The 10,973-nt window shown below is 41.6% G+C and overlaps 3 protein-coding genes across 8 annotated transcripts in view; 2 read left to right on the forward strand and 1 right to left on the reverse strand.

Annotated features, from left to right (window-relative positions):
• The window catches only part of pigl (phosphatidylinositol glycan anchor biosynthesis, class L), a 12,555-nt gene extending 6,292 nt beyond the window's left edge, over window positions 1–6,263 (forward strand). Inside the window, exons 3-8 of one of the 2 annotated variants that reach the window (XM_087177140.1) lie at window positions 1,542–1,592; window positions 1,706–1,796; window positions 2,965–3,032; window positions 4,013–4,044; window positions 5,410–5,543; window positions 5,785–6,263. In XM_087177140.1, the coding sequence (XP_087033266.1) occupies window positions 1,542–1,592; window positions 1,706–1,796; window positions 2,965–3,032; window positions 4,013–4,044; window positions 5,410–5,543; window positions 5,785–5,913 (505 nt within the window). In that variant the 3' untranslated portion in view covers window positions 5,914–6,263. The remainder of the gene's footprint in view (window positions 1–1,541; window positions 1,593–1,705; window positions 1,797–2,964; window positions 3,033–4,012; window positions 4,045–5,409; window positions 5,544–5,784) is intronic. The other variant, XM_023418400.2, reaches the window with a different exon arrangement.
• cenpv (centromere protein V) lies at window positions 6,157–9,585 on the reverse strand. 5 transcript variants are annotated; one of them, XM_023418402.2, is made up of 6 exons: window positions 9,510–9,585; window positions 7,414–7,512; window positions 7,220–7,312; window positions 6,957–7,026; window positions 6,769–6,883; window positions 6,157–6,429 (listed from the first exon to the last, which is right to left on the reverse strand). In XM_023418402.2, exons 3-6 carry the CDS (start codon window positions 7,309–7,311, stop codon window positions 6,266–6,268), a joined length of 441 nt encoding a protein of 146 aa, XP_023274170.1. In that variant the 5' UTR covers window position 7,312; window positions 7,414–7,512; window positions 9,510–9,585; the 3' UTR covers window positions 6,157–6,265. The 5 variants fall into 5 exon arrangements, with proteins under 5 accessions (XP_023274170.1, XP_023274172.1, XP_023274171.1 ...); XM_023418404.2 differs by having other exon boundaries at window positions 7,414–7,509; window positions 9,510–9,564; XM_023418403.2 differs by lacking the exon at window positions 9,510–9,585 and adding an exon at window positions 7,661–8,224 and having other exon boundaries at window positions 7,414–7,509.
• A 220-nt stretch (window positions 9,586–9,805) lies between these two features.
• Window positions 9,806–10,973, forward strand: part of ubb (ubiquitin B) — a 7,870-nt gene continuing 6,702 nt past the window's right edge. The window contains exons 1-2 of the mRNA XM_087177142.1: window positions 9,806–9,946; window positions 10,608–10,968. Of these exons, the coding sequence (XP_087033268.1) occupies window positions 10,616–10,968 (353 nt within the window). The 5' untranslated portion in view covers window positions 9,806–9,946; window positions 10,608–10,615. The remainder of the gene's footprint in view (window positions 9,947–10,607; window positions 10,969–10,973) is intronic.

Raw genomic sequence — 10,973 nt, forward strand, 5'->3', positions numbered from 1 at the left:
CCCCCCCCCCCCTCTCTCTGTCTCTCTCTCTCCCCCCTCTCTCAAGCTCGCTCGCTCGCTCACACACACACACCCACACACACAGAATCCCCTTACTGGGCCAAAGTTCAACAACTGCATACAGATGCCTGCAAGCAATTAGACATCCACATGCAAAGCTACAAAAGGGAGCTGGGGAGGTTACTTTAGGACATTTTGTACTGTTGCCATGGTGAAGCTGACACTCAGCCTGCATCCTGCTTGAAAAAGGTCAGGTGTCTTATATCTTTTGTTCATTTTTCTTTCCCCCCCCCTTCCTTGCAACCTTGTGCTTAGCTACGGTTGTCAAGCTGTAAGGCCTAATAATAAATAATAAATGAATAAATGCATCAGTTCAAAAAAATGGGTTGTTAAAACACAGATAGAGCTACAGTGAAGCCACATTGTGAATTCAGAATGATATTAAGATACTTCATATTCATGCGCTTGAGCCAAATTTTAGCAAACCTTTACATGTTTTCATTAACTTTCAGTCCGAAGATTACAGTAATTAGGACAGTAGCGTTGTATTTTATTAATTAATCAACATTTCTTTCCATAACATAACTCACAGTGCCATCCAACTTTAATAAAACACGCGTCTTCAAGCTCTTATGATATGTAGGTCACTGGTATCAAAGTGTCACAGCAGCGCATTCACTCGATGACAGACAGTTTTAGACTATCTCTGAACCCCTGACCCTCTGCCCCTCCTCCATGTGACACAGCCAACCCTCCACCCCCCACCCCGCTACACCCACCCCTGACCCTCACATCACTGGCAGCCAATAGATTTGTGGCCTAATCCATCACTTCCCTCGACTAGCTCAACTGTCCTGGCACATTGTTAGCGACGAAGGGCAGGGGAACAATTGTTGACCCACCCCTCCCCACCCCCCACCCACATACACACCCACATTATACACTTAGATATACGTACACATGCATGCAGCACGCACTGTCACTCACACCACCCATGTGCTCCGCCAAGTGTACAACAACACGTGGCCTCATCGATCTTTCTCCTTATCTTGTCAAACCAGCACCTCCACAGTTTAGTACTTTAAACTGCAGTGCAGTGTCGTCAGTTTCCTTTGTTGGTTTATTTTTCATCATCATAAAGCAGAGAAGCGAGAACCAATGCGCAAGTTAGATCGACTCTACCTTTATGATGTGAACTGTTTTGGCCAACTCATATCTGAGTATGTTTCTAAGCACCTCTCTCCCTTTATTCTTATTTTGTAGCTGCTTTCTCTTGAGTTCAAGGAGGATGTTGAAAACTCATAGAAAGAAATACTTTAATTTTTTAAACTGAGACTGAGACTTTGTATGTTTAGTAAGCTGCGAGCTTACTAGTGTGTGATGTTTGATGTATCCTCCGTGTTGTCTCCAGGCTGTAGTTTCAGATGAACAGGATGCTAAGGGCCTTCTGACCCCTGACCCCCAGACTTCCCAGCACTCCCTCATGTTTGCATTCCACAACAGCCTATTTTCAAACGCTGGGTTGAATCTGCTCTGTGCAGGAATCTGGTGCTTGAGACAGGAAGTAGACTGTTCAGCCTCAGAAACATTCAGTGCGTATGTTGTGTAGAATTCAACACAGACACAATGCACTCCTGTATATCAGTCAAACACTATGGTAAAATTAATTGGGTTGATAACCAGAGTCTGTTTCTTTGCTCTCCAGAAAACTTCCAGACGACCCCAAAGCAGAATGGAGCGTCTCTTTGGTCTCTTCTGTAATTGTGAGGCACATCCGCGCCCACTCCGTCAACATGGTACGCTCAGCTCTGCCTTACATTTTTGACTTTCAAAGCAGTGGCTTCTCTGTCATTTCCTGTTAGATGTTAGCACACAGTTTCCCTGCCATTGTTTTGTTTTTACCATATGTTTTGGCAACACAGCTTCCTAGCTCATTATCCCAGTTCCACTGTGGTCTGTGCAATAATCCTGTCAGCCGCCATCTCTCTTTTTGTCCGACACACACTGTATTTCAAGCCTCCCAAAAAACAAGGGGAAATTGCCTCTGCTGCAGTAGAAAGTTTGGATTCAGTTTCTGTGTTTACACAGAGATTCTTATCGGGCCCAGTCCAGTTCTGCACTATTAGGTGATGGGAATGTGGCAAATTTAGAATCAAAGCATTTTCAACCAGTCCGTCTCAACAGGGGCAAAAATAGTCAAACGCTCTGACACACAGAAAGTACAGCAGCAATGGCAAAAAAACACACACACACAGTTCTTTAGGGGTAGACGATTAAGAAGTACAGCTGGTTCTGCTATTTTTTAGTTGCTGATCTTTTTTTGTTATCAAAGGCGACAAACAAACACACCATCTCCTCCCATCCTGTCAGGCTCACCAGCAAAAAATGCCTCTAGACAAGAAAGTAGCTCAGAGAATCAGTCAGTCACACGTAGAGATCGTCTCTAATGAATGCAGACAGGAAAATTAGGCACAGAGATAACAAACAACTAGATGTGAAAAGTAGTTCACTTTAAACTGGATGATGTTTCACTCGTCAGACACTGTGCCATTCTCTTGCTTTTCCATTACAAGCCAGCTAGATTGAAAAGATTCAGAGTTTACAAGTTGTATAATGTGGAGGTTGGGAGCTTAAACTTGTGCTTGATTGCAAAGACATGGTCATGGTAGAATATGCCTGAGCATAGCAAATGCCAAGTCTTTAGTCAAGCATTTTTTCTTTCCCTTTGACCTGATTTTTTTTTTTTTTCACTTGCTTCCTCTGGTGTGCAAGCATGCACACAGAGAAAGGCTTTTTAAATATCAGTTGTCAGCTGCCAAGCAGCTCCGCAGTCAGACACAGAAACCCTTCCACTAACCCAAGAAAAATCTCTCCCTCTGCCTTTGCCTTAGTTTATTTAAATTCACTTTTAGATACCCAGATTCTGGCTCTTCACCCACACAATGAGAGATTTTCTTGTTTTAGGTGCTGACCTTCGATGGAAGAGGAGTGAGCGGCCATGCCAATCACACAGCCGTCCATAAAGCTGTCAGGTACAGAATGAACTTTAAGGCCTTGCCATCAGAAAAACAACTGTATTTTTTAAATCCCTCAACTTAAAGGGGATATTGTGTGGCTTTCACATACACACAGAGACCAGCCCACTCCACAATCATAAAACACTGTCCAGGAAAATGCAGAACATTTAGACTCACATTAACATCCATCTCTCCAAATGTTTCCACACACACACACACACACACACACACACACACCATGTTTTTCAGAATTGGTCTTGTTACATAGCTGAGAGGTCATCCAAACAGAGTCCTCAGAGGCTCTCGGCTCTGCTCCCAGAGAGCAGCAGTAAATCCTGTCCCTGAAGTGGTGAGGTGGGAGGGCAGCTCTGGTTTGGAGAGGCCGACCAGGCAAGTTGCATCAGACTGTTGGTTTTTTGCACTGTGAAGTGTACATTGCTGTCCCCAAACTGTGTAGCTGTCTTTCAATCTGTGGGCCTCGTCTGTTGATAAGATGTGAGCTGTCCAGCTCACGTCTCATGATTCCCATTCGGCGGGAACCCAGAGGCACTTTGTACTAGTTGCACAGTGCTCTAAATCTCAACAGTTTGTTTTTGTCAACATTTTAAAAATCAAGTGTACATTGAAGCTATACTAGAATATAGTGTAATATAAAAGGGAGAGTGATGTCGTTGCTGCCCCTCAACACTCAATACAACATGAACCAGAAACACACATAACGGTATATGTGGCAGTAGCTTGGCTGCAGCACTGCGTGGTTCTCTCTGTGAGCTTACAGTCATTGACTTTTTACCCATTTGAGTTTATAATCACTGCAGCCAAAACTGTCATTTCATTTATGTACCGGCAAGTAGAAACATGGCACTGTGGGTATTTTATGCTCCAGTTGCCAACACAAACTTTTATCAGTAAGATGTATCATCTCTTTGTCAACAGTATTTGCATCCTTGACATTTTCAGTGAGTAACCCTTTTTTTTTCTCTCTCCATCTACAGCCATCTGGCTTCTACTGGACAAGTGCCCAATGGTAGGTTTGACACAAAGGAAACTTTCAAGAGGTTTATATTTTCAAAGTTTGTGACCGAAGTATCACAGGCCGGATTTACTGATCACTCTTTAGAAAACTGTCCGTAAAAGTAAAAATTCTTGAGCAAGGAACTGAATCCCAGTTATGTGAAGCGCAATGAGAATGTGTGTACATGCTTATAATTGTATTAACTATTAAGCCTAAGTATGACTTTAAATTAAGGACACAAACTGCTTCACAATCAGACAAGACAGGAATGGTTTCTTCACATGAGATACACCACCTCCCTAGTCTGCATTTTTCACATTGAGAACCCTGGAAAGTAAACACTGGCTCAGACTGGGTATTTTGTTAATGTACGGCGCCCTCTTCTGTTCAAAACAGTTGCATGAGTCTTGCGTCTTCTACACATTTTGGTCTGCTGGTGGCAGCATGGGGCCAGGTGGATATCACAGCAGAGACACCAGCTGCAATTCAAACCTTTATTTTTCAGGTGTGTGCCCTCAAACTGAGATTGATGTCGTGGTTCGAGCTGTTGCTGAACTTAGAGTTTCAGTTGGCTCTGAAAGGTCTGATGCCGGTGCCCACGGGGAATTTCTTAAATAGAATGTGAAAGGAAAAGTAGGACAGTGAGGGGGAAGCATGTTACAACAAGCTGACTGCTTTGCTAGTTTGGCCCACACAGAGCACTCCCACATCAAAGATTGAGTAGACGGCTTGATAAGGAACGAGCGTCACATGCCCCTGTAGTTTATCATTTATTTATTATATGAGATCTAAACTGTTGTACCGGGCTGTTCCCAAACACACACACCAAACGACTTTGGTCCACCTTGACCTTTTTATCCTGCAGTGTGCAATCTTAGAAACATGCACACCGGTTATTTATTACCAGGCCTTTACACCTCACCTGTTGAACCGGTCTGACTGTAGCCTGAAGGAGAGGTGGGGGAGAATTAGGCCCAACGTGACTGTAATAAGCCTCTTCACCTGGCGGTACAGCAAGACTCCCTGCTCATTACCAACAGCTTTAAGCTTCTCATGCTCCACAAACTCCTGCTGCATGATGAATGTTATGATTGAACGTTTCAGCACCATATTAAGTCTTGGCTCTGTAATATAATGTGATGTTTCTCTAGTGGGTTATCCAGTTTTTCTATGATTTCTTAAAAACACCAATATCTCACAGACGCATTCAACTCCCATACAATCGTACCCACAACCTGTGCTACACCTACGGCCAAATGCTGCACACAAAGAAATGTTTGAGTTTGCAAACCTGAGAGTGGCCAAATGAAATGTCTGCTGCTGCAGTGAATGTTTAACAACGTTAACAGCTAACTGGGTCTCTGTCTGTTCTCCCAGACTGCTGTTTGCTCTCCCTGGTGACTGTTGGCCTCCTCAGGAAGTACATCGCCTTCCTGGAGCTTCCCCTCAGCTGGCTGCTGTCCTCGTGTCTCTGCTGCATTATAGGCTCACAGGGCTACAGGCAAGCCAAAGTAAGCCTTAGAATAGGCAGTTTGTTGGCAAGACATGCCATTGTAGTCTTAGAGGGCACACATGTTTTTAGCATATTGTAACAAGAGCACATACAGTATTTGTGCTGAAGAAGCTGGAGTGGATATATAGTTTGTAAAAAGATATTCAACAGTAAACAGAGGAGGATTTAAACTGTCTCATTACACTAATACTACATACATAAATAAATTTACAATCTTATTCTCTCTCTTTTCTTGTCAGGCTGCCATGCTTTGTCACCGCACTCAACTCCTGTGGTTTCGTTACCTATACATCACCTTCTCGCGGTACATGTTCGTAAACACATTCCAAATGATCCCACAAGGACCAAAGAACCTGAAGATCTATTAAAAGTTTGTCCCATCCTGAAGCACTGATAGATACACTGTTAGGTGTCTCGCTGCATAACTACTTGAATACAGAGGCGGGAGTGTATTTACAGGTTGTTTACAGATCTGATGAGCTGCTTTGCTCACAGTGAACATAAGCTTTCCATAAATAAAACTGACAGCAATCTTGAAATAATGAATTTCTTCTTGCTACAGAAATGTCTTTATAGTTTTGAGCCATTACACTGTATAAAAACAAAACGGGTTTGTATCGACTGTGGAGCTTCTTTATTTCATCTTATAACTTCACAGATTGTTGACAATACTGTAAAATATTTCTGGTGCACTACTGATTAAAAAGATAGATTCTTATATCACAGAGTTGTTGTTTTGTTGCTCTCAGCTGTGTCTGATGCATGTCGAGACATGTCTCTGATGCTCTTGTGAGCTTGCATGCTTTCTTCCCACTTCTCCCCACAGAAGTTCTCCTCTGTGACACTGCGCACAGTACCTGGATCCAGACAGTGTGGAGCAACACCTGGAGAGAAAACAATAACAACAAAGGACTTGTGACTGATTTGCATATGAACGACACAGCCCATTGTCTCCAGCGCATTTTAGTGACAACTTGGCTTTACCGGTTCAGTAATGCAAAGCGTTAGGTTTCAAGTCTGGTTTGTTATTTTCCTGATGTCACTGTTCGACCATTTAACTCCCATTGTGAACATAACATTTCAGCTTTCTTACAAATATCACAAAAGTATGATATTACAGATCGGACAGGATAGTTTGGAGTTAAACACAGAAGGGCAATGAAATAAGTTTACAACACATGAGAGCAGTGTGACTGTCTTGTGTCAGCAGTTGGAGGTCATACCATATCCATCAGGGTTGGAGCGTGGAGTGTAGAAACTTTGAACTCCACAGATTTTACAGAAGGTGTGTTTAGCAACGTGAGTGTTAAATGTGTATGTGGTCAGATTATCCAGCCCCTGGGAAAGAAAAAAAACACATTATTCACGCTCTTATGATTTTAAAGTTACATTGAGAAGCATAATTTCCTACCTGCAAGAGTGTGAAGTTATTTTTTGGAACAATGAAATGATGGTTTTGTTTCTTTGTGCAAATGCTACAGCTGGAGAAACAAACAACAAACAGTTTTTGGATCAATAGATTTTTTTCCACCTACAGTTAAAAATGTGACTTCTGGGTCTGAGTTACAATTTTGGCAGGAGACTATCAATTAATTTAAGATTTAAAATAAAAACCTCTCTTGATTCCTTCTTCATACAATTATGAAACAATATCACTGAATTAATTATCCATACTTGCAATGGAAAACATGGAGGTCTGGGGAACACCAGACTTGAAATCTAACAGCCCCACAGTGGCAGCCGCCTGTATGTTTCACAAGATCCATTCTGTAGGTATAAAGAAAATGTTCATATTTGAGTATTTTGGGTGGCAAGCCTTACTTGAGTCACTTTGCTATCAACAAGTACAAGAAGAGGATTGTATTTACTCAGCTCTTTCATAAAGGTCTGGTTAAACTGGTGTGACGTGTCTGTTGTGAAACCTGCTGACGTGGAACTGGGTGTTCCAAATCAAAACAACCACCCTGCTGAAGAAAACACAATGACGCTGATCAAGGTCCATCACTGATAACACTCATATTTACATTAAAAGCCGTTCACCTAGTTACGACTCTGACCCATTCACAGCTATTGATTTGACTATTGAGTATGTCATTTAAATTCAAAGTTGGGTACCTCTAAGAAAAGCCAGTGTCAAGTTTGCTGTCCTTAGCCATGGAAACTTTCATTTCATGTGCTAATAGTGTCAGTGTCCAGTACTGGGCTATGCCTATTTCCTGAAAGCTTATTTTTCCTGTAGCGGTCTGAAATTGTCCATAATAATTCCCACGAAGGGGCAGGGCAACCTACAGCACATTTGCACAAACACATTCCTCAGAGATTGAACTAGTTCAGCCAGACACCCAGCTCTGAGATGGAAAGCCCTGGGGCGGTGCATCACGAGTTGGGTGTCATATGACAGGGTGCTGGGAGGGTTGGGTAAGGGAATGCTGTGACCCAAATACATAAATTAGAACTCTCTTAGCTGTATCATATCTATGACCCAAAATAGAAACCCAGCAGGCTGCAGACCCCCATCTGGGATTTTGCTCTTTGATTTAATTTAGTTTACTGTGCCACAGATGCCTTTAATGATGGTGGGAGTTAAACATAGAAAATAACTGGTCAGTACTTGTTGGTTCCCACAACCCACTTTAAAGACCACTGAGCTGAATCAGACGCTCAGTATGTTTTATCAGTCGGGTCACTTCTCTCCAGGACCATATCACAAAAACTCATTACACCAAATGAAAAGCCTTGTCTGACTGTATATGAACTACATACAATCTTAAATCAGTGTTTAACATGTGGAAAATTTCCAGTATCACCTGGGTATTGAGGTCATGCCAGGCTTATTTATACTTATGCTCATGGAAACAGGATCAAGACTTTTCCTGTAACTTTGACAATAAAAATATAATGGGTCACTGTTCTACCTTGGCATAAATTACTACTAAAGGGATTAAGTAGGAAGGTGGACAAAAAAATCTGAACTCTGACTGAACTGTCAGTCATTCAGCTCAAGCTATAAAGATAATAATATGCCTATAAAGGCAGAAATACTCATATTATGTCCTGTAAGGAAGTGTGCGTGAGTGCCACATTCAGCATTGGCTGATATCTCACAGGGCTGATGATGACCTGACAATCTGCTCTCTGGACACAGTATTTGCATCATGATAAGCCGAATTCATTTTTTTTTCTTTTCAGCAAAGACACCTAAATTCAAACAATCCCAAAGTGATATATTCATATCTTTTGACATATCTAGTCACCTTTTAGTTACTAGGGAAGGTCATTTGATGTTGGCTAAAAAGTAGGCTACAATATACCAGGATATCTGACTAAATATGGTCTCACTAGATCTCAAACATCTGTTGTTTCAGTATTAAGGTCCTGACCATTCAGTTTATGGTCATAACTATAATGGTATGTGCCCACCAGATACTCGGTATCAGCTAAATTTCCATTAAATTACATGTTTTTACATTGGTGATCAGGCTGGCTATATATGAGTGTAATCTTTATTTAGACGATCTGTGTAATAAGAAACCTGATGTCGATTGGGATTGCAAGTAAATGAAATAAAGAGGGTAAAGAAGGGCAGTTAGCAGTATGATCTTCCTCTTTGCCTCAAATACTCTACCCTGCTGTCACAACAGCTGGTGGCACGTTTACCAAGCACGTTTCCATCTGCTAACAGGCACGTTTCATGCAGATCAACGGAATTCCAGTTTGCACATGTCCCTCTGGAGTGCCAGTCACATAAATACATAGACTCGATGTGTTCTTATTATGACAATGGGTACGATGTTTTGTTTTCTAGGAGAAAAAAAAGATCGGACAAAGTCTACGTGTGTGTAACAAGCAGGTCGCACTGTCATAACCTCATATCATACAAGATTTTGTCTATTTAGGTCTTGTATATTCCTTGAATGGGTCTGTATTATGATCCCATAATTTAGTCATCAAATATATTACTTACTGTAACACAGCAACCAATCGCTGATCAGACAAACAATTGCGCCATCCAATCAGAAGCTCGGGCAAGGTTCCTGTTGCTGTGGTGGTTCTAGCAAATTCTAGAGCCAGAACCGGAGTGTATTCAGATATTATTCCGCCACGGAGGATATATCAAAACATCGTTCTTAATCATACAATTTTTGACAAAATCTTTACGTTTTGAGTAAACGTATGATTATTATATTAAATGTATTGTTTTGTATGATTCTGTATGTTGAAATTGTGTGCTTCACAGCCGTGGGGACTACTTTTAAAGGCGGAGGGATATTGTCAGATGACGTTGGCAGACTTCGGTATATAATACAGTGTTTGTCTGTACTGCAGTTAGTGTTCATCGGAATCCGACAGAGAACTATTGCACGCGAGGAAAGTATAGATTATACACAGCGTTTCCGCACAGTAAGTACCAAATTTATCTTGTTTCAAGCTATGTTATTATTACACTTTGAATTATTTATACAGTGAGTGTTATTGGTAACCTATTTTGTGTAAGTGTAACGGTTTTACAGCTTCGTTCAAAAAGCGTTAACGGTGGTATCTGTCTCAAATTGACGTTAAATCTTAAAGTAAAATCAACTGGTTTAACTGTGTTGTTTTATTTTATCTTTTAACGCGAATCACGTCGTCGACGTCGAAGCCGAAACACAGCAGTGGTTAGCTAATGTTAGCTACAGCGGTGACTCAACATTTCCAGTATCGTCCATTAGCGGGTAACGTCAGCTGAACAAAAGGAGGGTCAATATGATCTCAAAATGGCGCTTGGACTGGAATGGCGGCTGAGCTGTCGACAATAACAAGCTATACATTTTAAATTTAAATTTGTATTATAACACTTCTGTAATGTTTTCAGCTTTAGTGACACGACCCACCTTCGAACTGACCTTAATTTACATTAATCGTTATAGTCATCGGTACATGTTTATTTATATGGAGGGTCATACAATGGTTCCTTGATATTGATGACTAAATCTGATGTGAATTTGTAAAATCATATGTCACACCATTACTAAGTTGTGTTTTTTTTTTTGTTTGTTTTTTTATTTATCTCATTTCAACATAGTTGACAACATGCAGATCTTTGTGAAGACCCTCACTGGCAAGACCATCACCTTGGAGGTTGAGCCCAGCGATACCATTGAGAATGTCAAGGCAAAAATCCAGGATAAGGAAGGCATTCCCCCAGATCAGCAGAGGCTGATCTTTGCCGGCAAGCAGCTGGAAGATGGTCGCACCCTCTCTGACTACAACATCCAGAAAGAATCTACCCTCCATCTTGTCCTGCGTCTGAGAGGTGGTATGCAGATCTTCGTCAAGACCCTCACTGGCAAGACCATCACCCTGGAGGTTGAGCCCAGTGACACCATTGAGAATGTCAAGGCCAAGATCCAGGACAAGGAAGGCATTCCCCCAGACCAGCAGAGGCTGA

Source organism: Seriola lalandi, unplaced genomic scaffold (genome assembly GCF_002814215.2).
Source record: "Seriola lalandi dorsalis isolate HSWRI2012SDOR001 ecotype SW California unplaced genomic scaffold, Sedor1 jcf7180002054581, whole genome shotgun sequence".
NCBI lineage: Eukaryota > Metazoa > Chordata > Actinopteri > Carangiformes > Carangidae > Seriola > Seriola lalandi.

Bases quoted from the DNA above. Each gene is read 5' to 3' on its own strand.
- cenpv (XM_023418402.2), bottom strand. From the start codon at position 7,311: ATGGATCTTGTGAAACATACAGGCGGCTGCCACTGTGGGGCTGTTAGA. The intron at 6,884-6,956 runs GTAGGAAATTAT...TTTCTTTCCCAG, and splicing joins ATAACTTCACACTCTTGCAG to GGGCTGGATAATCTGACCAC. The intron at 6,430-6,768 runs GTATGACCTCCA...TTTTCTCTCCAG, and splicing joins CTCCAACCCTGATGGATATG to GTGTTGCTCCACACTGTCTG.